The 24,477-nt window shown below is 34.8% G+C and overlaps 3 protein-coding genes across 6 annotated transcripts; 2 read left to right on the top strand and 1 right to left on the bottom strand.

Moving 5' to 3' along the window:
• Window positions 1-7,146: 7,146 nt before the first annotated feature.
• Window positions 7,147-10,288, top strand: LOC145581677 (protein TIC 20-I, chloroplastic-like). 3 transcript variants are annotated; one of them, XM_081638703.1, is made up of 3 exons: window positions 7,147-7,337; window positions 8,325-8,487; window positions 9,319-10,288. In XM_081638703.1, exons 2-3 carry the CDS (start codon window positions 8,328-8,330, stop codon window positions 9,957-9,959), a joined length of 801 nt encoding a protein of 266 aa, XP_081494829.1. In that variant the 5' UTR covers window positions 7,147-7,337; window positions 8,325-8,327; the 3' UTR covers window positions 9,960-10,288. The 3 variants fall into 3 exon arrangements, with proteins under 3 accessions (XP_081494829.1, XP_081494826.1, XP_081494827.1); XM_081638700.1 differs by having other exon boundaries at window positions 8,320-8,487; XM_081638701.1 differs by having other exon boundaries at window positions 8,247-8,487.
• A 1,685-nt stretch (window positions 10,289-11,973) lies between these two features.
• On the top strand, window positions 11,974-19,877 carry LOC145582764 (T-complex protein 1 subunit epsilon). Of its 2 annotated transcripts, none has more exons than XM_081639779.1 (9): window positions 11,974-12,251; window positions 14,032-14,350; window positions 15,693-16,041; window positions 16,524-16,656; window positions 16,747-16,799; window positions 17,683-17,785; window positions 17,944-18,110; window positions 18,188-18,301; window positions 19,472-19,877. In XM_081639779.1, exons 1-9 carry the CDS (start codon window positions 12,053-12,055, stop codon window positions 19,640-19,642), a joined length of 1,608 nt encoding a protein of 535 aa, XP_081495905.1. In that variant the 5' UTR covers window positions 11,974-12,052; the 3' UTR covers window positions 19,643-19,877. The 2 variants fall into 2 exon arrangements, with proteins under 2 accessions (XP_081495905.1, XP_081495904.1); XM_081639778.1 differs by lacking the exon at window positions 11,974-12,251 and adding an exon at window positions 12,593-12,993.
• A 764-nt stretch (window positions 19,878-20,641) lies between these two features.
• On the bottom strand, window positions 20,642-22,934 carry LOC145582765 (putative pectate lyase 5). Its single transcript, XM_081639780.1, has 4 exons — window positions 22,824-22,934; window positions 21,677-22,420; window positions 21,387-21,525; window positions 20,642-21,001 (listed from the first exon to the last, which is right to left on the bottom strand). Exons 1-4 carry the CDS (start codon window positions 22,931-22,933, stop codon window positions 20,780-20,782), a joined length of 1,215 nt encoding a protein of 404 aa, XP_081495906.1. The 5' UTR covers window position 22,934; the 3' UTR covers window positions 20,642-20,779.
• Window positions 22,935-24,477: the final 1,543 nt, after the last annotated feature.

Below are 24,477 nucleotides of genomic sequence, written 5' to 3'. Positions count from 1 at the left end.
AGAAAAAGCATTGTCCAAATAAAATAGAAAGGAAACCTTACAACTATAGCTGACAATAGTATCGTGTTTGTGTCCGAAAATAAATAGGTTTAACCCATTTAATAAACATGTCTTGTTGGGTTGACTCGTCCAATTAAACATGTTGGAAATCCTTAATACTAACCCGTTTTTTCCGTTTTCGGTTCGTTGACAGGCTAAAGTCGTAGTCACCCAATCAAAAATAATACCTAAATCCACTAACTATGCAGATAGGGAAGAAGGGTCGAACCACAGGGAAACGAGTTAATTTATTCCTAATTAATCAATATAATCTAAATTATCAAGTAACCAATTTGTTATTATAAAAGGGAACTAAACTACTAAGAGTATAAGTGGGAAGGAATAAAAGTAGGGGGAAATCAAATAATAAAAGATCTAGGGAATAGGTTCACGAATAAATAATATTTCAGGGTAAAACATAATAATCAATCATCAATGCATCAATTTAACAGATCATAAAGGGCTTTCGCTACGTATTACAATCACAGAATTAATCTACCGGTATTAAATCTCATCTCTCGAATCTCGACTTAACCATTTATAAATTAACCTGTCTATTGAAACTAGACTTAAACATCAATTCTCATCTCTCGAATCTCGAATCAATATTGTCAAACTCGTGCATAAAAGATCAGGCCTAATCTAGTCACAGAGCATTAAATCAATCAATAGGAAATTAATCAAGCTTTGACAATCAACAACAATAAATTACCCCTTCATATTATTTATGGATCCCCATAAACCCTAGAAAGAAAACTACTCAGACATAATCGAACATAAACTAAACAAAGCAATTAAACAAGTCATGATGGAAGAAATAAAATAAATAGCTGAGATTAAAGGAGAAGAAATCGTTACCAAAGTTGAAGGAAACAAGAGATGGAATTAAACAAAGAGTTGTAGAGAGAGAAAATAATACTAGAGTTTAAGAGGGGAGAGAGAGAAAAGTTAGAGAAAGAAAAGAGAGAGAGAGAGTAAGGGAAGGGAGAAAAGAATACTAAACTCGCTTAACAAAAGCGTAAATAAAACTAAGCTTGAGAATCCTAAATTAAAACAACTTAAACGACGCTTAAAATTCTCCTCAATGCCCGATCGGGCGAGGCACCGCTCGATCGGGCCCGCCTTTTTTTCTTTCGTGAGCTTCTCTTCTCGCACCCGATCGGGCGCGGCATCGACCGATTGGGCGCGCCATCGGGCGGAGACCCTTCGGGCTACTTGGACTCCTTGTTTAGGCTTGTAACTCGGCCCAAACCAAATATCCTCCTTGGGGCTTTAATCATTCGGTCCAATGCCTCATCTTCTCATAAGTCGAGCCCTTAATCACCGGTTCGATGACTCTAACCGATCTTGGGCTATGAAAGATGGTCGTGCTCCTCCAATGCTCGTAGCCGCTTCATAAAATCCCGGGAAAATGCTCCAAGAGTGCAACGCCCTATAAAACTCAACCAAAACTACGAAAACACTAGAAAACACATATTAGTAATAAAAGTGGCTCTAAAGAGCCAAAAATACTACCAATTATGACCAAGGGACGGGGGTAAAATACTATATAAATTGGACACATCATTCGTATCGTGTTATATGGAGAAATATTTGTCTCATTTAATATAATTATATAAAAATCTAAAAAAATAATGAGTGTCTTGGGTCATATTAATTTTGTGTTGGGAATCTCAACATTAACCCGACTTGTTATATAAAACGTGTTGCTTCGTGTTGACTCATTTAATTAATATTAAAACTCTTGATATTAACCTTTCTGTTCGTGTCTATTTCATGTCATGTCCGCTTTTACCAATTCTTATTACAACGTATGTGTATCTATGCAAAAGTAATAAGTGCTGCTTGTTGAAGGACAACACGTGTCACAATAGAAAGATGACATGTGGCAACATGATAGCACCAGAAAAGAGGAAAGCCCTCCATTACATCAGGATGCTCAATTCTCGAGAAAAAACGTCATAACGACACCCTCAAGAGACACGTGTCTCTTCCAGATTCGCCAATCAGTGCACTCCTTTTTAGGGCACTAATCCTAGAATGCACACATTCCCACCCCTATAGACAATAGTTAGGGGGCTATTTATTTTTATTAGGGGACCATGTTTTTTTAGATATATATAGCTATTTAGGGGATTGAGTTTTTAATCCAAGGGATTATCTTTTTTACTTACCTTTGGTTACTTTTTCTTGGAAATTACACTTGTGGTACCAAACAGTGAAAATAAAAAAAAATTAAGAGGTCCCAAAAGGTAAAAAAATGAAAAAGATAGACCCCATTATCATACTTGGTTAAAAACTAAAGGAAAAATGGAAACTTATACTCCCACATTTGCCATTTCTGTTCAAAATAATCTCACCTTTTTTGAAGTTTAGAAACAATCCCACCTTTTTTTTTACAAAAAGAAAAAAGGGATTTCATTAATAAAATATAGTTAAACGACACTTACATATAATTTCTAAAAAATCAAGAATTTTAACACAAGTACACACCTTAAAACTAAATACATCGTAGATTTGATTAACAATCGCCATAATAAAAAAAAACTTTATCTGAAACACTACAATTTGTGAGTTCATACTGATTCGGCTTGAAATCCACTGATGGATAGTCATTTGAGTGAAAATACTCATGCGGTCATTTAGATTTTTGTAAAGATTATGAAACCCTAAATCTTCAATTTTGCCGTACAAACATAAAAAGAAAATAAACTTAAGAAAAAAGTCCTCATTTTAAGGATGAGATTTATTTATTAAAAGCAATTAATAGGTTTTTGGGGGCTTACCATCGGTAAAAACACCAGTGGAAACTCCTACAAAGATTCACAACTAAGAGCAAGAGGAAAGAGATGGTAGAGATGGAGAGAAAGGGAGATGAGAGAAGGAAAACCTTCAAAAAAAAGTTGGAAAAACTTAGCAATGGAAGGGATAAACCCTAGAGGGAACAAAAACAACCCTCCCAAGAAGAAAACCTGGAGGGAATTAGAAACAATCCCACCTTTGACCCTTATCTTTTCATGGTCTGTGAAATTGACAACCTATGTTAGATGTTGACTTGCCATGTGTCACCTTTTAAATGGTTTATTTTTTATTTTTTAAAATAATATTAAAAAAAAAGAAAATGATAAACTAAGAAGCTGAAAAAAGAATATATTGAGGATAAAGTAACATTATTTACACCGATTTACACGTGAATTTGCCATGAATTCCCAATTTAATTCCATTTTAGAAATTATATTTAATGTTTATATATACCCTAAAGGCTATATATAGCATTACCCAAAAAAAAAATAATCAACCCCTTTCCCAAACCTCCCACCTGAAACAAACTCCTCCACCATGCCTTCTTCTTCCCTTTTGGAGTAACACCACCAGCCAACTCCACCAGAATACCCAAGCCGCACCATCCTTTCCCAGCCAATGATAGCGCCCCGACCCCACTGCTTTCTTGTCGACGATAGCAACCCCTACCCCTTTTAGTCAGCAAACGATATCCCCTACCTTCGTCGATGACCAATTTTCTCCCACTCCCCCTTAGTTGAAATTTGTATTGTGGTCTAGCTCGTGGTCAAGTGAGGGGGAGTTCATGTGAGAAGGGGTGAGGTTTGGTGGTCACGCGGTGTCAGCTTGAGTTTCGGGATCTGGTGATGTGTGGGTGTTTTAAGGTGAGGTAAGGTGGGTCAGGTGGTGGTGTACGTAGTGGTGGTTGTGATGAGGTGGTGCAAGTTATGGTGGGGTAGTGCTCATGGTGAACAAACCATGGAAGAGAGGAGGATGTTGGATGGAGGAGAGTTTGGGAAGATGAGGGTCAAATATAGGATTGTTTCCGGATGAAAAGGTTGGATTATTTTGAGTAGAAATAGTAAAGGTAGGATTATTAATTTTCATTTTTTTAAAAATTTAATAAAAATGTAAAATCACTTTTTCCTCCATTTTCCTTTTTTTTTTTTTTTTTTTTTTTTGTTTGTTAGGTTAATACTTCGTATATTAAGTTGTCTAAAATTTATGATTATTTTGATCTCATCAGAATGACGATTAACATATCAAAGAAAAACACTTTTACTTAAACTTAAGTTTGTGAAAAATAAATTATGTTAATTTTAGCATAATCTATATATAGTGATGGTATTTATAGGCTATTGGATAAAGTAATTCCTATGAGTTTAATCAAGAGTCACTAAATTTGCATTAACAAATGACCAATTCTATAGGAGGTTATCCTATAACTTCGCAACTCCATATACCTTATAAAACAATTCTAACCACTTTTTTCTTTCAACTATATCAATCCCACATAATCTTCTTACATCTTGCACGTCATATCTTTGATTCATCTTAGACCTTGGAGCATTCATTTGTAAACTTTGTCTTAGGAAAAATGGCTAAGAAAGTTGCTGCTTTAGTATTTTTCGCTCTATTAGGACTAGCCTTCGCCGAGGCAGCTATTATCCCCAAAACAACTACTGCCCATAGCCCAAGTGAAGATATTGGCAATGAAGGCGGCGATGTTGGTTCTCCTTCAGGTGGATTTGCCGAGGCAGGCCCCGTTGGTGGGCCTGTCCCGGCCGGGATGTTTCCAGACACTCCAACTGATCCCTCCATGGACGGATCATCACCTACTAAGAAGAATGGTGCATCCAATCTTGAGGTGTCTACCATTGCCGGGGTCACATTAGTTGGTTTTTCATTGTTCTATTTTTAAGTTGGCTTGATGTAAACAATTTTGTAACATTATTGTGAAGGTTATTGCTGAATTGCATGGTACGACAGATGTACTACTTTTGATCTTTAGGGCTATGCATAATAAAATTCCTTATGTTTGGTCCTTGTTAGCATTTTATGGAGTACAAGTTTACAAGTAAATTCATCTTCGATTTTCTACAATCTATATAGCTTAGAATTGCAAATGTTTATGTATGGCCTGGATAATGTTAGGGAAAAATTGTCAAAAAGAGCTTGATATTTGGTAGATCTTTTAAAAATAAAACGACATTTTGATTATTTCAAAATAAGTTAACCTTTGACTACATTTGCTCAAAATAGAATGTATGTAACTGGTTGATAACCTGTTTAGTAATTTAATTATGACATGTGTCGCTATGTGACTAAAAGCTTTTTTAAATTTTCTTTTTTAAACATGATTTAGTTTAATTACAAAAATAAAATAAACCCCACGCAACAAGACCTCTACCCGGTTGACAAACTCCCCCTCCTCGTCAATAGCCCCCTTCCTCGACAACCCCCAACCCAGATCCTCCCGCTCCTTCGCCGGACGCTCTCCCTTTTCCCACCCAACACCACCCCTCCTTTTTTTAAAGCAATTAAAATTATACTACTCATATTAAGTTATAATTTTTTTATGATCTTGCTAATAAACGCCCCTTGAGGTGTTAGATAAGCATCTAAAATGTTTCCTAAAGTGGTTTTAATTTGAGAATGATTGCTAAAATCACGCGTCAATCGATATAATTAATTTTTATTTTAATTTAATATTTTTCCTTTTAATTATCTTATCTAATGCCCCAGGACATTTGTTAGCTTTTACTCCACATTCTATTAATAATGTACGAGTGTTATATTAAACATACGAAGTATTAGCTTTTATAACATGTACTTAGACATTAAAATTCAATTACGCTTTTCACAAATTAAAGTTATCCATTCAAATTACCATAAAAATTGTTAATATTACTTTTAAATTGATCGTCTTACAAGAAAATTACTCGTAATTATAGTCCGCATAATACAAGACTTAGGGCCTGTTCATATTTACTAAACTGGGCTGAACTGAACTGAACTGAACTGATTGGAGCTGAACTGAACTGAACTGAACTGATTGGAACTGAACTAAACTGAACTGAACTGAATTAAGCTGAAATGAATATTTTATGTGAGAGGGAAATTAAGAGCTGAACTGAACTGAACTGAACTGAACTGAACTGATTGGAACTGAACTGAACTGAACTGAACTGAACTGAACTGATTGGAGCTGAACTGAACTGAACTGAACTGAAATTAAGTAAATATGAACAGGCCCTTAGGCCTTATTAGTTCACCTTATTTTTACTTATTTCAGAAAAAATAAGTTCAGATCAGATCAAATCAGAAAAAATAAGTTCAGATTAGAACATCGTTTAATGTGCAATTTTTATCGCTAAATATTTTTAATTTTGTATCGAAAAAAATTGTGAAAATTACATATTAATAAACTACACATTATTACAAATCTAACAAGATCCCACTTGATATATTTTTTCCTTATAGATTATCGTACACTTAAGATCAAAGTTTGGTCAGATCAGACAATCAGATCAGATCAGCAAAAATAAGGTGAATTAAACAAGGCCTTACTGCTAAGGACTTGTTTTGCATCATTTTTGGTTTTCGATTTCGTGTTTTTTTGAAAACCAAAAACAGGAAACAAGAAAAAGGTGTTTTCACTTTTCTATTATCAGTTTTCAAAATTGTCATGATTTTAATAAGTTTATATAATTTTTGATTCATCATGGGACATATATCATATCTATGAATAAACTAAAACAACAACCGCTGACATCATCACTTTTTAATTTGTACACGTGTTAAGTTGTGATTGAAATTTTTCCCGCCTAAATTAATTGCTGACATTATATTTTTATTTTTTTACCTTAAGTTATTACAATAGTTTTTTTTTTTTTTTTTTTTTTTTTTTTTTTTTTTTTTTTTTTAAAAAAAAAAAAATTATTATATTAATTATATTCCATATATTATATTACGATGAATTTGAGTTACTATTTGGCTTCAAAATATAAATACTCCGGGTTAAAGAGTACTTCATATTGCATAATTTACTTGTATTTGTACTCTTCTTTAAAATTAGTTAGATTTAAATAGCATTGCAATTAATGGTTAGGTTTTATAATTTATCTCATACGAGGGACATATGTAAAATAAATACTTATTGAAAGAAATTTTTTATATCGTGCATCGCACAAGGCTTATCTAGTACTTTTAAAAAACAAAAATAAAAAAACAGAAAATCAAAACAATGTCAAACGAACCCTAAACGAAAGGGTGTCGTTTTAAAAAAAAAAAAAACCGAAATTTGGCTAACCCTCTACGGTAACTCGGTAAGTGTTCGAGTTCGAGTTCTCTCTCATTCTCGGAGTCCTATCCCCAATCTCACCATTATCACCATGTATGCTGCTGCTGCTTTCCCAAAACCCTAACTGCTGCTTACATTCTTCTTCCTCTTTCTTCTACTTCACTATTCATCGTCTTCATTAACCTCCATTTCTACACTTCTCTCACTCACACTGGTAACTGACCTCACTTTCTCTACTCTAATTTCAGCTCAATTTTAACTTTCAATGTCAATTAGGGTTTTCATTCTTAGTGTGTAATTATAATCTAATTCTATTTCTCAGTAATTTCTATTTCTATGAACTTTTTATGTGGTCGAAATTACCACACTTTTCATCTTTTTGCTGCAATTGTATTCGACCTTCCATCTCCAATTCGATTATTTTTTTTGTCATCTTGGATATTGAATAATTAGTGTTATACTTCGTATTCGGTAATTCTGTTAACTTCTGAATTTTAATATTAATTTTATGTAATTCAATTAACAAAGCTGGAAATATTGATTGTGTGCAAATTCAAGTAGGTGGTGGTTTAATTTGGGTTCAAATTCGATGTTGGGTGGTTTAAGAAACATATTTTGCTTGACATTGGAGCTGAAATTCTGCAAAATGCTGTAAATTTTCCAATTCTGCAGATATTTGAGAGTATTGATGAGTATGTACTAGTAGAAAGTTTCTATCAGCAATGTTCTGAACTAATTTTTGAAACATATGATTAGTTTTTGATTAAAGTCCTTCCTCGCTTGGGAACTAATTTTATTCCAAGACAAGAATTTCATGCCGCCTTTGTAGTTGAAGCTTCTTTTGTGTTGGGACTCGATGAATTGTCAGCTTGTTTTATGAATTATCAATTTTCCATGATTGAAATGATGTGTTGTTATTGTTATGTGTAAATTGAAAACGTTTAACAAAGAATGGGAATCCTGGAAATTGAGACTCGATGAAGTGTAGATTAAACCTTTTAGTTGACAATTGTTGCATTTCTGTAGGTGCATGCTCATCAGTCTAATTTGTGATTTATAATGTTACTTCAACTTTGTCATTTTACAACATTTTTGATCCTCAGACTGATATTTTTCATCTCAGTCTTCCCTAGGTCTCCAGTTCCTTAATTGATGTTTGAAATGTTCTGTTTTGGGTGCTTAAACTTATGAACTAGGTCAGAGAATGATCATAAATGGATGCAGTATGAATTTCAGACCATATAAGCCTATTTCCTGTAATGCTTCCCGGCCAAGACCTGCTCCTTTACCTGCAAAGGCTGTGTTAACCAATGTCAGAGCTCTATGTCGACCAACCGAGGCGCTGAAATTGAATCATCCTACAGGTATATAATTTTGTTCTTGTTTCCCGAGTTTGGTTTTACTTTCAACAATACTTCTGAATTTTTGACAGTCCTGCATCTGGGAACTCACATTTCATTTCAAATACTAGAAATTTGTTTTCCAGAATTTCGATTCTACAATTAATTAGGCAATGAAAATTTTCAATTCTTTCTCTTCCCACAATATGATTTCCCTTGGTCATGTTAACCACATCTGCACTGCTTCCGCCCACATTTGTGTTTTTCTTGCTTCTGCATCATCAACTGTATCTAGTGAATAGAGGAACATCAGGTTCTAGCTTTGATAAAAGATGGAGTATTTGGTGGTGATTGCAGTGAGAGTGGAGGAGATGGGATGTAGAGATAATGGCGTTTAGGAGAGGAGAGGAGAGGAGGGGGAGAGTGCATTTGGCTGTGCAGTAGGTTTGAGAAGTGGGCATGTACAGAAAAAATAGAGCAGTTGAGGGGTATTGTAATTTCAAATGACAGGGTGATGAATTAATGATTTTAATTTCAAATCCATCATTGAATTGGCCTTTCACACTGTGCTTGGCATTGGGACAATTCTAGATTGTAAGTTCATCATCTAAACACATATGAAGGTATTTGGTGGCTCAGACAAGCAATAAAACTATACAAAGTTATGCTGAGAGAATTTTATCTCATGTGTTGAGGGTTGCTAGTACCCGGTAAAAGAATCCAACAAGTTCTAATCATGGTCCATTTATGTGTTTTCAGATACAATTTGTTGTTTGTGGTGCTTACCGATCATACTCACTGCTTGGTCATTTGTTATTTCCGATTTTGACATCTTTATTCATTGATAAATGGCAGGTTTTTCATTGTATTCTCATCTTTCAGCTTCATCGACTCCTCTCTTGGGTGGAGAGCATGGTGGCTTGTCGCACACTATTCCTCTGTTACCTAAAAGGAGAGGACACTCCATGGCACCCCGAGCAGCAAAGGATGTTCCTTATAGTTTCCGCTTTCCTCAGATGATGAAGAAGCCTCGATGGTGGTGGAGAACCCTAGCCTGCCTTCCTTATCTGATGCCTTTGCATGAGACCTGGATGTATGCAGAAACAGCTTATCATCTTCATCCCTTTCTTGAGGACCTTGAGTTTCTAACATACCCTTTCCTCCGATCCATTGGAAGGCTGCCACCCTGGTTTTTCATGGCATATTTCTTTGTTGCTTACCTCGGGATAGTGAGGAGAAAAGAGTGGCCCCACTTCTTCAGGTTTCATGTTGTGATGGGGATGTTGCTCGAGATAGCTTTGCAGGTTATTGGTACTGTCAGCCGTTGGATGCCTCAAGCAGTTTACTGGGGCAAGTTTGGCATGCATTTTTGGACAGCTGTGGCATTTGGTTACTTGTTCACCGTGCTGGAGTGTATTAGGTGCGCTCTCGCGGGGATGTATGCTGATGTTCCCTTTGTGTGTGATGCTGCATACATCCAAATTCCATATGATTAATTAGGTCCTTTGTCTGTGGATGAAGTGTTCTGCAAATGTGGAACATACTTGAGCAGCTTGTTTAGAGAGCATATCATGAAAGGACCAAACACTCTCATCTGTTTAAGGTGCTCTTTTTTGTGTCCCGCTCCCCTGCTGTCATATTTAATTTGCAGAATGCAGAAAGGCCATATTTTTCTGTCTAGAATGCGTATTGTAGCCTTGTAGGAATCTGAGAGTCGCCTTGAATATGTGCATAGTTCACGTTTGATTTTTATAATATAGTGACTAGAATCGTGAATTTAAGCACTATGTGGCTTTGTGCAAATGAAACTCTGATATTTTTGTTATTGGCTGGTTTTGTTTATACCTGGCTTACTGGCTATTCCTAATTCCATTTGCTGGAAATTGGAATGTTTACATTTTTACAATTTGGCGTGAAGTCGTATAACTTACATTATTATAATTTACAAGGTATTTTCTCAAAATAAACTATTATAAAAAGGTGCTATTTCACTTATTTGATGTTTTAAAAGGTTTCTTACAAATTTTCCGCAAAATTCAATCATAATACTTGTGTGTAGATCAATTAGTAATCATGGCATTGATGTGGATCACTTGGAAACGCTGGAGTCTGAATTTGCAACTTTGGTTGGACTCCTACCTGTCTTTGATCTTGTAGAAAATTGGATGATTTTTTTTTTAAAAAAAAATTAGGTATGGACCACTTCCTTTACCCATGTACACACAAATTTTAAATCTGCATAATATAGATTCTAAATAAATGAATTTGATAATTTATGGGTACAATCTCTAATTTGCTCATCTGATTCAATCTCCACTTGAACTTTAACTTGTTTCACGGGTTGACTTGATTCTTGATTGAGGCTGTCACGGCTTGATCACGATAGAAGACAATTGATGCAAAACTTTGACTTATTGTTAATGTAGACCTCTGACTTGAATCCTTGATTGAGAGCCGACGAGATCAATGACTTTGATGTAGAGGTTGAACTGATGATGTTCTTGATAATTTGAAGTTGTTCTTTCCTTTGTGTTGAGGGCCGTCGAGGCTTGATCTCTTCCATGGATGATCTTCTAGAATAAGTTTTTCTTTGTTTTCTATTGTAGTCTCCTTGTTTCCTCTAAGTTTTCCTCTTCTTACTCCAAGTGATGTGAAGAGGGCTCTTAATCATGACTTATTTATAATAGCTTAATTCATTTAGTAGCTACTAAATAAACAATTTAATTAAAATGGGCTAATTTAGTATATTTCACCCAAAATAATTAAATTTAATTAATAGTCAAATAAGTCTAAGTCAATATTTTGATTTTTGACCTAATATTTTGATTTTTGACCTATATGAAATCCGATGTTGCACTTATATAATTTTTTCGTGCCTACAACCCAAACACAGTAAGCCTCACGAATTACACACTATTAATCAAATAATCAAAATATAACTATTAATCAAAATATGTAGTATCTCCTAGCTTTGACCTTTCAATTTGCCACTTCCCCCGTAATTTACAATAGTTTATGTTATACCCTTATTTTTTTTAAAATCTCTATGTCATCCCTACAATTTAACTATGGAGTACGTTTCTAGATATTAAAATTTCATTTCAAAGATTGAAACTGATTTGTTTAGCTTACAAAGTAATTGAATAAAATGGATTAATTTTTTAAAAAAGATAAGATATACTCGTATGATTTTAAAGATAATTTCCAATTTTTTTTTTTTATTTTTTTTTTATGTGTAAGGCAAGGTTTTTTTATTGAGTATGATTTTTATACTGTATTTATATGAATAAAATGATACTCGTACATGCTTGTTGTATTTTTATACATGCTTTGTAGGAGCATAAATAAAAAAAATAAAAAAAGGTTTGAATTTGGGTATAAGATCCGAAAGAAAACGGGTCTAGGATGATCCAGAACAAACCAACAAATCGATCATCCATCCCTAGAGGCTACAGCGGTGCGGCGCTGCTAATAAGTAACTCCGCCCAAGTCTCTCTCCTCTTTGTTCACTCTCCCGCTCCCATTCTCGGAGCTTCCACAACCTTCCACCTCTTTCTCTCTCCTCAAAATTCATCTCAAGTAATCGACAATGGCGTTGGCGTTCGATGAATTCGGACGTCCCTTCATTATACTGAGGGAGCAAGAATCAAAGACCCGTTTAAGAGGTTTAGAAGCTCAGAAATCCAACATTTCCGCCGGTAAAGCCGTCGCTCGCATCCTTCGCTCTTCTCTCGGCCCTAAAGGCATGGACAAGATGCTCCAATCTCCCGACGGCGACATCACTATCAGTTACTACCCTTACTTTTCTTTTCTAAATGTTTGCCTTTTTATTTCTGATCTGCTTCTAAATTTTTGTTTCACTAATTTGGATTCAGATGTTTCTAGGGTTTTGATTTGGTTTTGGGCCGTTCTTGTAGTCAGTAGAAGGATGTCGACTAGTTTAGTTGGTTTTAGTTGGTTAGCCACTAAATAAATGAGATCGAACTCCATCTAGTTTGCTTTTTTAGCTCTTGGGAAAAAAAAAAACAGTTTCAAAATTTGAGTTTGTACTTCATAGTTTTTTTTTTTTATATTTTCAAAAAAGAAAAAAAAGTTTTGAGTTGGGTTTTAGTTTTAGGTCACAAAAAAAGCTTAAAAATGGGTCGGATGATCCATAAAACACCGTACTATTATCAAGTTAGAACGCTCTACTAATATCTCTACTTCTCTCACTCTCATTTTCATATTTTCGGAGTTTGTACAATTCACACTATTTCTGTTCTCTCTCAAAATTCATTACTTTTATTGCTGGTTCTTCTTCTTGTTCTGATTCATCTCGAAAGGGGGAAATGTCGTTTGCGGCATTCGATGAATCGGGGCGGCGATTCATAATATTGAGGGAGCAAGAACAGAAGGCTCGATTGAGTGGATTAGAGGCTGTGAAAGCTAATGTTACTGCTGGAAAAGCGGTTTCTCGTATTCTTCGTACTTCACTTGGTCCTAAGGGCATGGATAAGATGCTCCAATCTCCTGACGGTGACATTGTTATCAGTTACTTTTTCTGTCTAATCTGATTTTCACTCGTTTTAGATGTTTTTGTGCAATTATTGTTTCAAATTAGGGATTTTTAGGTGATTTTATGGTCTGATTTTTAACTTAATAGGTATAATTTTGAATTCAGATGTTAGTGCTAGGGTTTGGGTTCTGGGTTTTGGATTTGTACTTGGTTTAATGCTTGCTTATAGCTAATTAATTGGGATGTTTGCAACTAGCTTAGAATTGATGTGCTTTGCCTTCTCTGCGAGATATTGAATGAAGGATCCTTTTGGGATTAGTTATGTTCTAGGGTTTGGAAAGATCTTAACTTTAGCAAATGAGAAGATGAATGCGGCCTTCTCCAATGAACTTTTCAGTTAATTACATTTTTATTTAGTAATATAAATGATTTCATATGCATTTTTGTTGGAGAAGTTGGGTTTTTAACTCTTAAGATTTACGGGTATTGCTTTTCGAGGTTTGCAACAGGGATGAGCTAGGGTTTTAGAATGCACCTCTAGGTTTGGGTTATAGCTGGGGAGATTATTGATCAATTTGACCTGTTTTCCTTGGACATATGATCATCCATATGGATTCATTTCTCTAGCAACTATTTCTTTTGATCTACTGGGTATATTTCTAATATGTTGTTTGGTCCTTTTGTTTGGGGTACAATGAGCTTGTTCAACTTCTGATTCTAACCTATTCAAGCTTAAATCTCAGGATGGCTGGCTGTTTATGCTTATTCTATTTGTTAGACAATAAAATTATTGATTATTTTTTTAATAGAGGACTAGCATCTAATATTTGAAGGATCCTAATATACTACTTATCGACAGTTATATTTTCTCTAGGTGAAGTGTTGTCCATGTCCATATTGTATTAAATCATAGGACAGCAATTATTAACTCTAGAGTAATCAATCTTAAAACTACATTCAACTATAGTTTTGTTCATCACTGTAGTAGGCTTTTGAAATGTAAAGGTATGTCATTTTATGCAAGTTTGTTTTTCCATTTATGATTCTTACACTTATGCTATCCTTGTTTTCAGCAAATGATGGTGCTACTATCTTGGACCAGATGGATGTTGATAACCCAATTGCAAAGTTGATGGTTGAATTGTCCCGCAGTCAGGATTATGAAATTGGTGATGGCACTACTGGAGTAGTTGTCATGGCTGGTGCCCTTCTGGAGCAGGCTGAAAATCTCTTAGATCGTGGTATCCATCCTATTAGAATAGCAGAAGGATATGAAGTGGCTTCTCGGATCGCTGTTGAACATCTGGAGAAGATCGCACATAAATTTGAATTTGGAGAAACCGATGTAGAGCCTTTGATCCAGACTTGCATGACTACTTTGTCTTCGAAAATGTATGCTTACTTATCCTTCTCACGAGTCATGATTTCTAGTATTTTAAAGTGGCTATGACTTTTTACTCCCGGTCTGATTGATTTTCATTTGCCAAGCTTACTGGAGTATAAATTAAGCAAACCTTGATGTTGCATGATTGCCTGAGTTAGGAGCTAGCTGCTGAGATAAATGAAGAATAGAGAAAGTAGTAGGAGCGCCCTGAAATTTATGACCTTAGTACTCTGAGATTTATACTAATACTGCTTTCTCAAAATATAAACATTAGGTCACATTCTAAATATAGTATTTTATGTTATGAAACTTCTCATATCATTCATGGTTGAGATAAAAATTTTATTTGTGAAGGATAGTAATACAGTTTTGGCTAAGGTTGTGTTCTATTCAACTGAATTTAAATAAGATGAACGTGTATTATCTAAACTTAATTCATTATCTGCTATCTTGATTGTAACAAACTTATTTGAATTAACTTTTTCTGAAATAAGTCAAAGAATGTTGAACAACCCAGAGTTTAACTGTTGAATGACTTCAAATCAAATGGAGCCTATATTTAGTAATATGAGGAGTGTTATATTGCTAATTTATTTAGGTAATAGTGCTTATGGGTTATGTTCAATCCTCTATGCCTTGCTCATGTCAATTACACAAACTCTTGTTTATGTCAAATCCACCATGTATTGCTCATGCCAAATCTACTATTTCTTGCTCAGCCCAAACATGTGAATTTTATCCTCAATAATACTTGTTTCTATTAGCTGATGTTCAAATCAATGTGAGCATATCAAAATCAAGTTGTCAGTCGCTTCTAGATTTGTTGCTGTTCTTATCCTGGTGTATGGTGTGTGGTTTTAACTCCACGTGATTATTCAATTAGTCAAAGGACTCTTGCTGATTTTGCAATGTCTTAACAAGTTGGATTTGTGAAATTATCTGCCCACCACCTTTCCCCCTGGAAGCACTTCTCTCTGACAGTTAATAACCAGCACTTCTCTCTGAATGTTAACTGCCAATATGCTCCCTAGAGACAAATATGACTTTAAAATGCTTGGAGATCTCCTCTGGAATAAGTTCTATATTGCACTTAAGTCAAATGCCTAAATTTCTTTGGTAATCTGGTCTAATGGATATTCTATTATCAGAACCATATATTGATACCAAAGAGTTATATCCTTGGCTTTAGCTAGTGGGAGTTCTGCTCATTCATCTAGCAAGACTGCAAGAGCCCGTATGTCGGGCTTGTTGGCTATCATACTTACCTTGACTTATTATTTTATATATGGTTGTGGTTTTCTTGATGAATCTCACTGTCAGGAACTTAAAATTACTTTTTTTTTTTTCCAGTGTAAATCGCTGTAAACGCAGTTTGGCTGAGATTGCGGTTAAAGCGGTTTTGGCTGTTGCAGACTTGGAGCGGAAGGATGTTAATCTTGATCTAATTAAAGTAGAGGGGAAAGTGGGAGGTAAACTTGAAGATACCGAACTCATCTATGGTATTGTTGTGGACAAGGACATGAGCCACCCCCAAATGCCGAAAAAAATTGAAGATGCTAATATAGCAATTTTAACTTGCCCCTTTGAGCCACCAAAGCCAAAAACCAAGCATAAGGTTGAGATTGACACTGTGGAGAAGTTTGAGACATTACGCAAACAAGAGCAACATTACTTTGATGAAATGGTTCAAAAGTGCAAGGTGGGTTTTGAGACATCATATATATGTTTGATTATTTTGCTGCTTCTTTGAATGATATGTATATGTATGGTGGCACATAAGCTGTTCTAGTTACGACAATTTGTGAAATTTTTTCAAACATCCTATATCCCTACCCATTTTTGGGTTAGGATGTGCAAGGAAGCCAAGCGCTTGTATGCATGGTCGTAGCTCATAAAGGTTACTGTTGCTGGTTTGCTGGAGAAATATCCATTTAGCTAATTCCTTCTTTTGGATCATGGCTTGTTTAGTTTCTTTTTAAATCTTATTCTGGTTCAGTCTTTTGATTCTATGTTCTGATTAAAAAAAGTCCTCTGTTAAGTGAATTGTGACATCAACAGCATGTCTATGCCTATTTCTGTTTGATGACTGAGATTCTTAGAGTCTGAAGGAGTATGTTATGTTTTCAAGGATGTGCACTTTTGTAATACACATCTCTCATTTGGCGGATTTGGGAGTTTCAGGATGTTGGTGCAACTTTGGTTATCTGTCAATGGGGTTTCGATGATGAAGCAAACCATTTGTTGATGCATAGGAATTTGCCTGCTGTCAGATGGGTTGGAGGTGTTGAGCTGGAGCTTATTGCTATTGCCACCGGTGTGTGATTATGCCTTTTCTTGCTATAGAATATGGTTTGACCTTTGTTTAGTTGGATTGTACTTACTTGGAAATTCTATGTATTTTCAGGAGGAAGAATTGTCCCCAGATTTCAAGAATTGACTCCTGAAAAGCTGGGACGGGTACGAATGCCCCTTTTGCTAAAGCTTCTTGAATAATAGTTTTAACTGAGATGTTTAATTTCTTTTCGAAGTTAGCATGTGTCCGTTTTGCTTAGGTATTGATGTCATAATGATTGCTGCAATGAGATGTGTCTTGCATCATCTTGTAATTTCCTTTGTTAGACTCAAACAAAAACTCCTTCAAGCATGATCCTTTTTTTGTTTGTTTATGGATTTCTTATTAGTATGTAGCTTGGCATTATAATATATTCCTGCTTTTGTTGAAATGTTTCAATTTTGTGGAACAATAGCCGTAGCGACAGTTATCAGTCAATACCTTGCGTGAAATGATTGTTAAGTCCTTAGCTTGTCATGGAAGGGTGTTTTGAAGCAGTGGTCTGGATGTCCCTCACTGAAATATTCTTTTGAGTTATTGTGATTATATATGAATTATGATGAGGGTTGAATTCTCTTATTTTGATGAACAAATAACTTTCAGTGACATTGTAGTTAGGGGTATCCAACTGGCCCATTTTGATGCATTAGCCCCAGTGTTTGACAATTTGCTAAAAGCTACCTGAATGTGTCATTAGCCATGCCTTGCTCAACAAAGCTGAGGTTTAACTAGAGTTTTGATTCTTGTTATAAATCTTCTCAGCTGAGTAAACTTGTATCATCTAATCTCGTACTGTATTCTTCTGTAATCAATAATGTGACCTATCTTTTATTAGTCCTATTTTGTACTTATATTCATATGTGAAATTGTGTTGCTTAAATCTTTTTAAGTTTCGCAATGCCAGAAAAATTTGTCCCTGACTTATAAGTGAAGGTTAATACTTTTTTTTTTTGAAGTTCTCTGTGTGGCCTTTCTTTTTATTCCCCTGATATAGTCCTGATATTTCAGGCCGGGTTGGTTCGTGAGAAAGCTTTTGGTACCACAAAAGATCGAATGCTGTACATTGAACATTGTGCCAATTCAAAGGCTGTGACCATATTTATCCGTGGCGGTAGGTTCATGTCTCTGTTCTAAATCTTACTTAGTTCACATCTGATACAATTTCAATCTCTTATTTACCTAATTAGGCTTATGTAAGTGCATGTGCATGTACTTTGTGTTGTATTTGTGCTGTGTATGCTAATTGCTTATTTAACATTCATGATGCAGGTAACAAAATGATGATTGAAGAGACAAAGAGAAGCATCCATGACGCACTTTGTGTTGCAAGGAACCTAATCCGCAACAATTCTATTGTGTATGGTGGTGGTTCTGCTGAAATTGCTTGTTCTCTTGCTGTAGAGGCAGGTGCTGATCGATTTCCAGGAGTTGAGCAGGTATTAAAATATTACCTTGAATATTGAATGTTTTGTAACTTTCATTTATTTTTAACTGTCTTTTCTTGTATCTGCAGTATGCTATCAGGGCCTTTGCTGAATCTCTTGATGCAGTTCCCATGGCACTTGCTGAAAACAGTGGTCTTCAGCCTATTGAAACACTGTCTGCCGTGAAACATCAGCAAATCAAGGTAACTGTCTGTGTGGCACTTTGTATCTTCCACCGTTTTAGTTGATGAATTGCTTTTATCTTGGCTTAAAAAGAGACTGTGGATCAAGGCCTTTCTTTTAGAATTGCTTAACCAGGGAGTCTTGCACATCTGTTGTTTAAAATAAGAATCTCCAATTAGTTACGAAATTGCTACCACAAAGAGTAATGTAGTATATACCCTGCAATTGCTGATGAGTAAAATCCTGCGTGTTTCATCTAAGGTTCCTACTGTTTAACTTTCATTTTTGTAATTCAATGAGCTTACGTAAGAAAGATGCATGTTTTTTTAAAAAATATCATATCATCTGGCAAGTGGATATTCTTTCCTGCTGTCAAATGTGCTGTGCACCATGTTATACCTCATATCGGTGTTTAATTTTCACTTCCTTAACAGTGATACTTTGTTTGGATTGAGAAAATTGGAGTGAAAGGAAGAGAAGAGAAAAGGGATCCATTCTCCCTTGTGTTTATATAGCATTTGGTAGAAGGGAAGGGAAATGTAAGGATCTATTTCCCCTCTGTAATAAATCAAATCCTTCCAATGTTGGAAAGATTTGGAAGGAAAATGTTACCTTACCTTCTTCCTCTCCTTCCTTTTCTTCCACTTTACTATCCAAACAAACCGTAAGTATGATTTTCCATGAGACTCTTCTACTCTCCTTTTAATGGATTACTGAGTGCATGCTTGTTAGTATGAAATTGCTATGATACATAAGTTCTTATGTGAGAATGCTGCTCATAGGCTGATAAATCAGAAAAGGACGGGTCCATGATTTCTCTTAGTAGCCATACAGCCAATACAGTTATGAGTATATTAGTGTTTTTAAATATATATGCTTCCTTGACATTTTTCTTGCTACTATGCTGGTAATGACCTACTGTAGGAGCAGTTGGATTTTTAATTTTTTAAACACGGTTTGGGTTTTTAGGGAACTGGTTCAGTTTAAATCCTTTTGGCGTTTCTTATGGAAAAATGTGTGCCTGTGCGTGACATTATATTTGCTTTATTTTTTAACTTTGTTTTTCATATAATCTGTTGTGGAAAGTGTGAGCAATGTAGGAGGATTACTGCATTTTTTGGGGGATTAAATTCAAGTTTGATGAATTGAAACTTAACTGAGTCCCTGGTCTTGCCTTTTGGTTTGTGCAGGAGAACATTACTCACTTGGGCATAGATTGCAATGACGTTGGCACAAACGACATGCGTGAGCAGTATGTTTTCGAGACCTTGATCGGGAAGCAGCAGCAGATTTTGTTAGCTACCCAGGTTGTGAAGATGATTTTGAAGATAGATGATGTCATTACCCCATCTGAATTTTGATAGTATGTAATTTAGGTTATGTTGTGTGAGTCCTCCCCCTTCTTAAGAGTAGATGTCATTCTATTGGGTCTTTGATGATGCTTTTGTGGCGTAAAATGGAACGTTTCTCATGACAATGAATTGAAACTCTGTTTGCCCCTAAATTTTGTACTTCGAATCTTTTTCACTGAGTATTCTCAGTTAGACCGTCTTTTCTGATCAATGTAGATGTTTGATTTTGTGGTTTATTGTTATATCTTCATCTTATAAACCTTAATATTATGTATTCCGTAAATAATGGAGTTACAAGTGCTAGCTTTGTGAAGCTAGATCTTGGCTTGCTGACAATTCTGCACAATTTTATGTGGATAGGATAAAGCTGTCAGAGTCTGATTTCATAATAAAGGCAGAATAAGTTTGCTTAATTTTTAGGAGCAGACAAAATCTAAGGCATCAAATGTTCATGTGAATTTTATAAGGGATAAAGTTGTGGTTGGAATTTTGTCTTGTGATTATTTATTATGGCATTACTGTGTATGCTGCATTCCATGTGAGATCTGACCCCATTATTGCATCCCACAAGTTTGAATGTCATGAATTCATGTTTATAGATAGATCTATTTACGTAGTAATTCTTTGACTTGTCCTTTTTTTATTAGTTGTAAGACTTGTAACTTTGAAATTCTGGTATATAGATTGTTTTTCTTTTTTTATATGAAGTATGTGGTTGAATGAGGCTCCCATTAATTTATCAATTTCTTTCTCTGTTTCAGACTATCAGACCGCTTGTTTCGTTTTAGCTTATTTCGTTCTATAGTTGCCTATTCTTTTGTGTTAGAATGGCATCATCATGAATTATGATAGTTCATGGATGGTTGGTCGAGGCATTGTTTTGTGAGCATTTATTATTCTTTGTTGATTCGCTAAATGAATCCTGATCAAAAGAACAAATTTGGAGATGAATTGCAAGAAAAATTACTATTATGAATGAGCTTACAACACATCTGCTCTTGCTTCTTAAGATATCTTCTGTTCTTCAGAAGCAGGCTGAAGTTGTGTTAGTATAGTTCTACTCCGAAAGAGGGTAAGCAATACTTTTCACCCCTCCCCTTTTAGATAAATACAATTTGGGGAGTTTAGTACAATAATAATATTGCTCTAGCAGCGAGTGCCTTGCTTGCAGTTCAGTACACCGGCTGACATGGTTATCGATCCTACGAACGAAGAAGATCTTGCACTTAAGCTGGAAGCCCTAGCATAGCTCGAGGAAGACGCTGCTCCTGAAGAAGTGAAGAAGGCTCCATTCAACATTAGGTCTCCTTGTGATCTCCAATTCCAATTCTTCCATACACTTTGTGGCCACTCTTCTCGTTTTGTTACCTACAATTATATTTAACCAAATCTTGCAATCCATTAACTACAGTAGTTATTAATCAATAAATCAAAGCCTTAATCCATTAACTTAACACATGTATGATACATGGACAAGTAATTTATTATTGATTCTTTAGCCCTTAAACCGGGTTTTTTTGTATGATTTAAAGATGAACAAATGGCTTTTCCGAGTCAATTATAACAATTTACGAATTACTCTGTATCTTATTTTAAAATATCGAGAGTAATGTGTATAAAAACAATTTCTATCAATTTTTGGTAATTAGGTGTCAAGTTTGATCTATATCCCCAAGTAAACACTAGTTTATAAAATTTGGACATATTAAAAAAAAATATAAACTTCTAATTTGAGTTTGAGGATAAAAATTACCTCCTTGTTATTTGGGTCATTGGGAGCAAGGAACCTATTGCCTTGGCTGTTTATTGTAGGTGATGCACTTCCTCCAATTGCATACATTTCCCAATGTGTATAGTCATTATTCACCACATGAAAATACCCATGTCTACACCTGCCCAAATTCCCCATTTTGCATCAAAAAGTTAGCGTTCACCACATATAACTGTCACATTTTCAGTGTAAACTAAATCAGTAACGTGACAACTAAATCCAAACAACACACTCGAGAAAAAGAGACAACAAGAGAATTTTAGAAGCTTTACCTTGGCATCCGTTGGACCAACCCTTCACCAAAATGGTTGAAAGCAATAGTAACTTGCATATTCTTATCTCTAGTTAAAGAATCACTATGTCCCAACAACATAACCTTGTTATGGTGGGTCATATAATTATTAGAGATTGTTATGGCAGTTGAACCACGAATAGCATCAATTAAACCATCAGTACAACTAGAGAGTGAACAATGATCAACCCAAATATGACTCCCACCAAAGATGGAAACACCATCACCGTCCGATATCGTCCTCCACCCGTAGTGTGATGGGGAGTCCCGCACCATAGCATTCCCTCCACGCTTACAATCATGTATATTTAAACCATGTATTATAATGTTTGTAACATATTGTATAGTTATGCATGGACCACCAGCAATATGTACACTGGCCCCTCTACCGTCAATTGTCTTAAATGAGTTCATCATTAATTCTTCTTTAAGCTTGATCACCATGTCATGAGCAAATATGATCCATAGTGGCTCTTCTTGGATGACACCCCACCTTAGGGTTCCGGGTTTAGGGTTTACTGGATTGTCGCCCTTGTCCGTGACCACGTACATCTTTCCGTTTTTGCCCCCGAGCGCACCCTTGCCAAACCCTATGGCACAATCCGCTAGCCGTTGGCGGTTCTTAAACCACTTGTGGTCGCACCGCCAACAGTCGTCGATCGGGTTTCCGGTCCCACATGATAGGTATCCTAAATTCCTCCTTGTAGTTGCATTAATAATTTTCCTACAATATTGTTATAAGAGAAAAAATGTGTTACATTAGTGTAAACTCATGTACATTCACTACATTGTAAAATTTTCCCTCCAAAAAAAAAAAAAAATGTATATTGTAGGTGTAACATTCATATGCAATTGAACTTTTAGTAATTACTTAATTGAATGAAGGTACACTTTTTTCAAAAAATATTGCAATTTTTAGAAAGTTTTACTTGCGACAAAGTTTCTACTTATAAGTGTATATAAAAAGTTATATTTGGAACCAAACGACTACCAGCATAGCTTCCAACTTCCTAAAATAACAAAATTTCACATATTTTCATGTAAATCAAACGACCACGAAGTATAACATTATGTATTATGTGTGATGTACATGTTTAATTATGAATTCGATAAGTTTAAGGACATACTCTTGTACTTCACGTGCTACTAGTTCGGGATCTTTAACATGGGAGGAGTGGATGAAAATGGGGGAAAGAAGAGAGATTAAGAGGAAGAGAAAGAAGAGATGAAATGCCATTTTCTTTTGTGTGAGTTTTGAACTATGTAAGCAAGGAGGAGTAAAGGGTGTTTATAAAGAATTAAAGAGGGTATAGAAATTGGTGAATTTGAGGAAACTTGATTGGGTATATAGATTGGGGCCCATGTTACTTTTTTGGTTGCTAGGATACTACAATAAATTTAGTAATTTTGGGGTTTTGGGCCACCTAGGAGGTTGAACACACCCCAAATTAGCAATGATTTGCTTAATTAGCTAATTAACCTTAATACAATGTGGAAATGATGTAGGGTTTTATGAAGTTAGGAAGTTAGTTGCATTGACAATGATGCCAAAGTTGTTACTTTGGAGTTTGGATAGTTATATGTTCTCATTGATGCAAAATAGAAATTAAGCTTATTTGTAATAATTATTGTAATGATATTTCTTTATGAACGACAAGTACGTGATTTTTGTTTATGTTTGTGAGGTGTTAAGGATTTGTATATTACTTATCAAAATAATTCCTTACTTAATTACAAATTAAAATTTTATGTGAAATATTCATATTAGTACTTGCTTGTTACCTTAAATTACTTACTAATGGATTTTGATAATAAAAAAACGATAAAATTGTATTTTAATAGTGCTTCAAAACAACACCTAAGTTTTTTTTTTTTTTTTTTTTTTTTTTTTTTTTTTTTTTGAAATTAACAACACCTAAGCTAAATATTGCATTAAAGTAACAAGATGACATGAAGAAAAATGCAATGGATATTAAAGAATCCTAGTAATTCAACACTATAGTACTTAAATCTACTGTGCCTTCTTTAGCTAGTTTACGGTTAATGAAAGTTAGTGGCACAGAAATTGTGCATCAATAAATGAAAAAATTGTAGTGGTGAGTATAAATTACATGAGATGATATTGTATCAACAAAACCAGAAATATTTATATCATGGTTTCACCGACACTATGTAACCTTTGAGCCTATGTCTGTCCAAAATTTTTATATGATAAAATGTCTCATCCTATAATAAATTCTTGTTAGTTATTTTTTTTTTTCAAAAAAATCCATATATTATTTTTATTCTTCCATGTATTTATGGACCAGGAAAAAGAGCTACTTGTTAGCTCGGAGTATTTACTTCTAGACTTCTAGTCGATCTTCATGTCCACATTATGAAAGTCACAAATGAAAGTTCAAATCTCAAATATTTTAAGTATAGCAAAGTCTATATATGTTTGTTTAGGACCGTATTATTTAATAGAGCCGAGATTAAAATGATAGTTTAAATTTTGTTCAAACTACCTACTTAACACTATTTAATCTATTATATGTGAAAGCGTATTATTTTAACCAATAAATAAGAGTGTTATTATGTTACTTGTAAAAGTTTTAGAAGACATTTTTTTTTCTTGGTGAAAGTCTTGTGAAATAATGCAAATACATAATCTAGAATAAGGGATGGCATGTTCTACCCATGTGCCCTATGTTCTCCTTTTGGACTTTAGACGTTCACAACAAACAAGAGAAATTTAAAGAAAAAAGGTTTTTTATTTTTCAAGATTGTGTTCGATTGGTG

This window comes from Chenopodium album, chromosome 15 (assembly GCF_948465745.1).
Source record: "Chenopodium album chromosome 15, dcCheAlbu1.1, whole genome shotgun sequence".
Classification (NCBI taxonomy): Eukaryota; Viridiplantae; Streptophyta; class Magnoliopsida; order Caryophyllales; family Amaranthaceae; genus Chenopodium; species Chenopodium album.
Note: the sequence above shows the minus strand (reverse complement) of the source record. Positions and strands in the feature narration are given on the sequence as shown.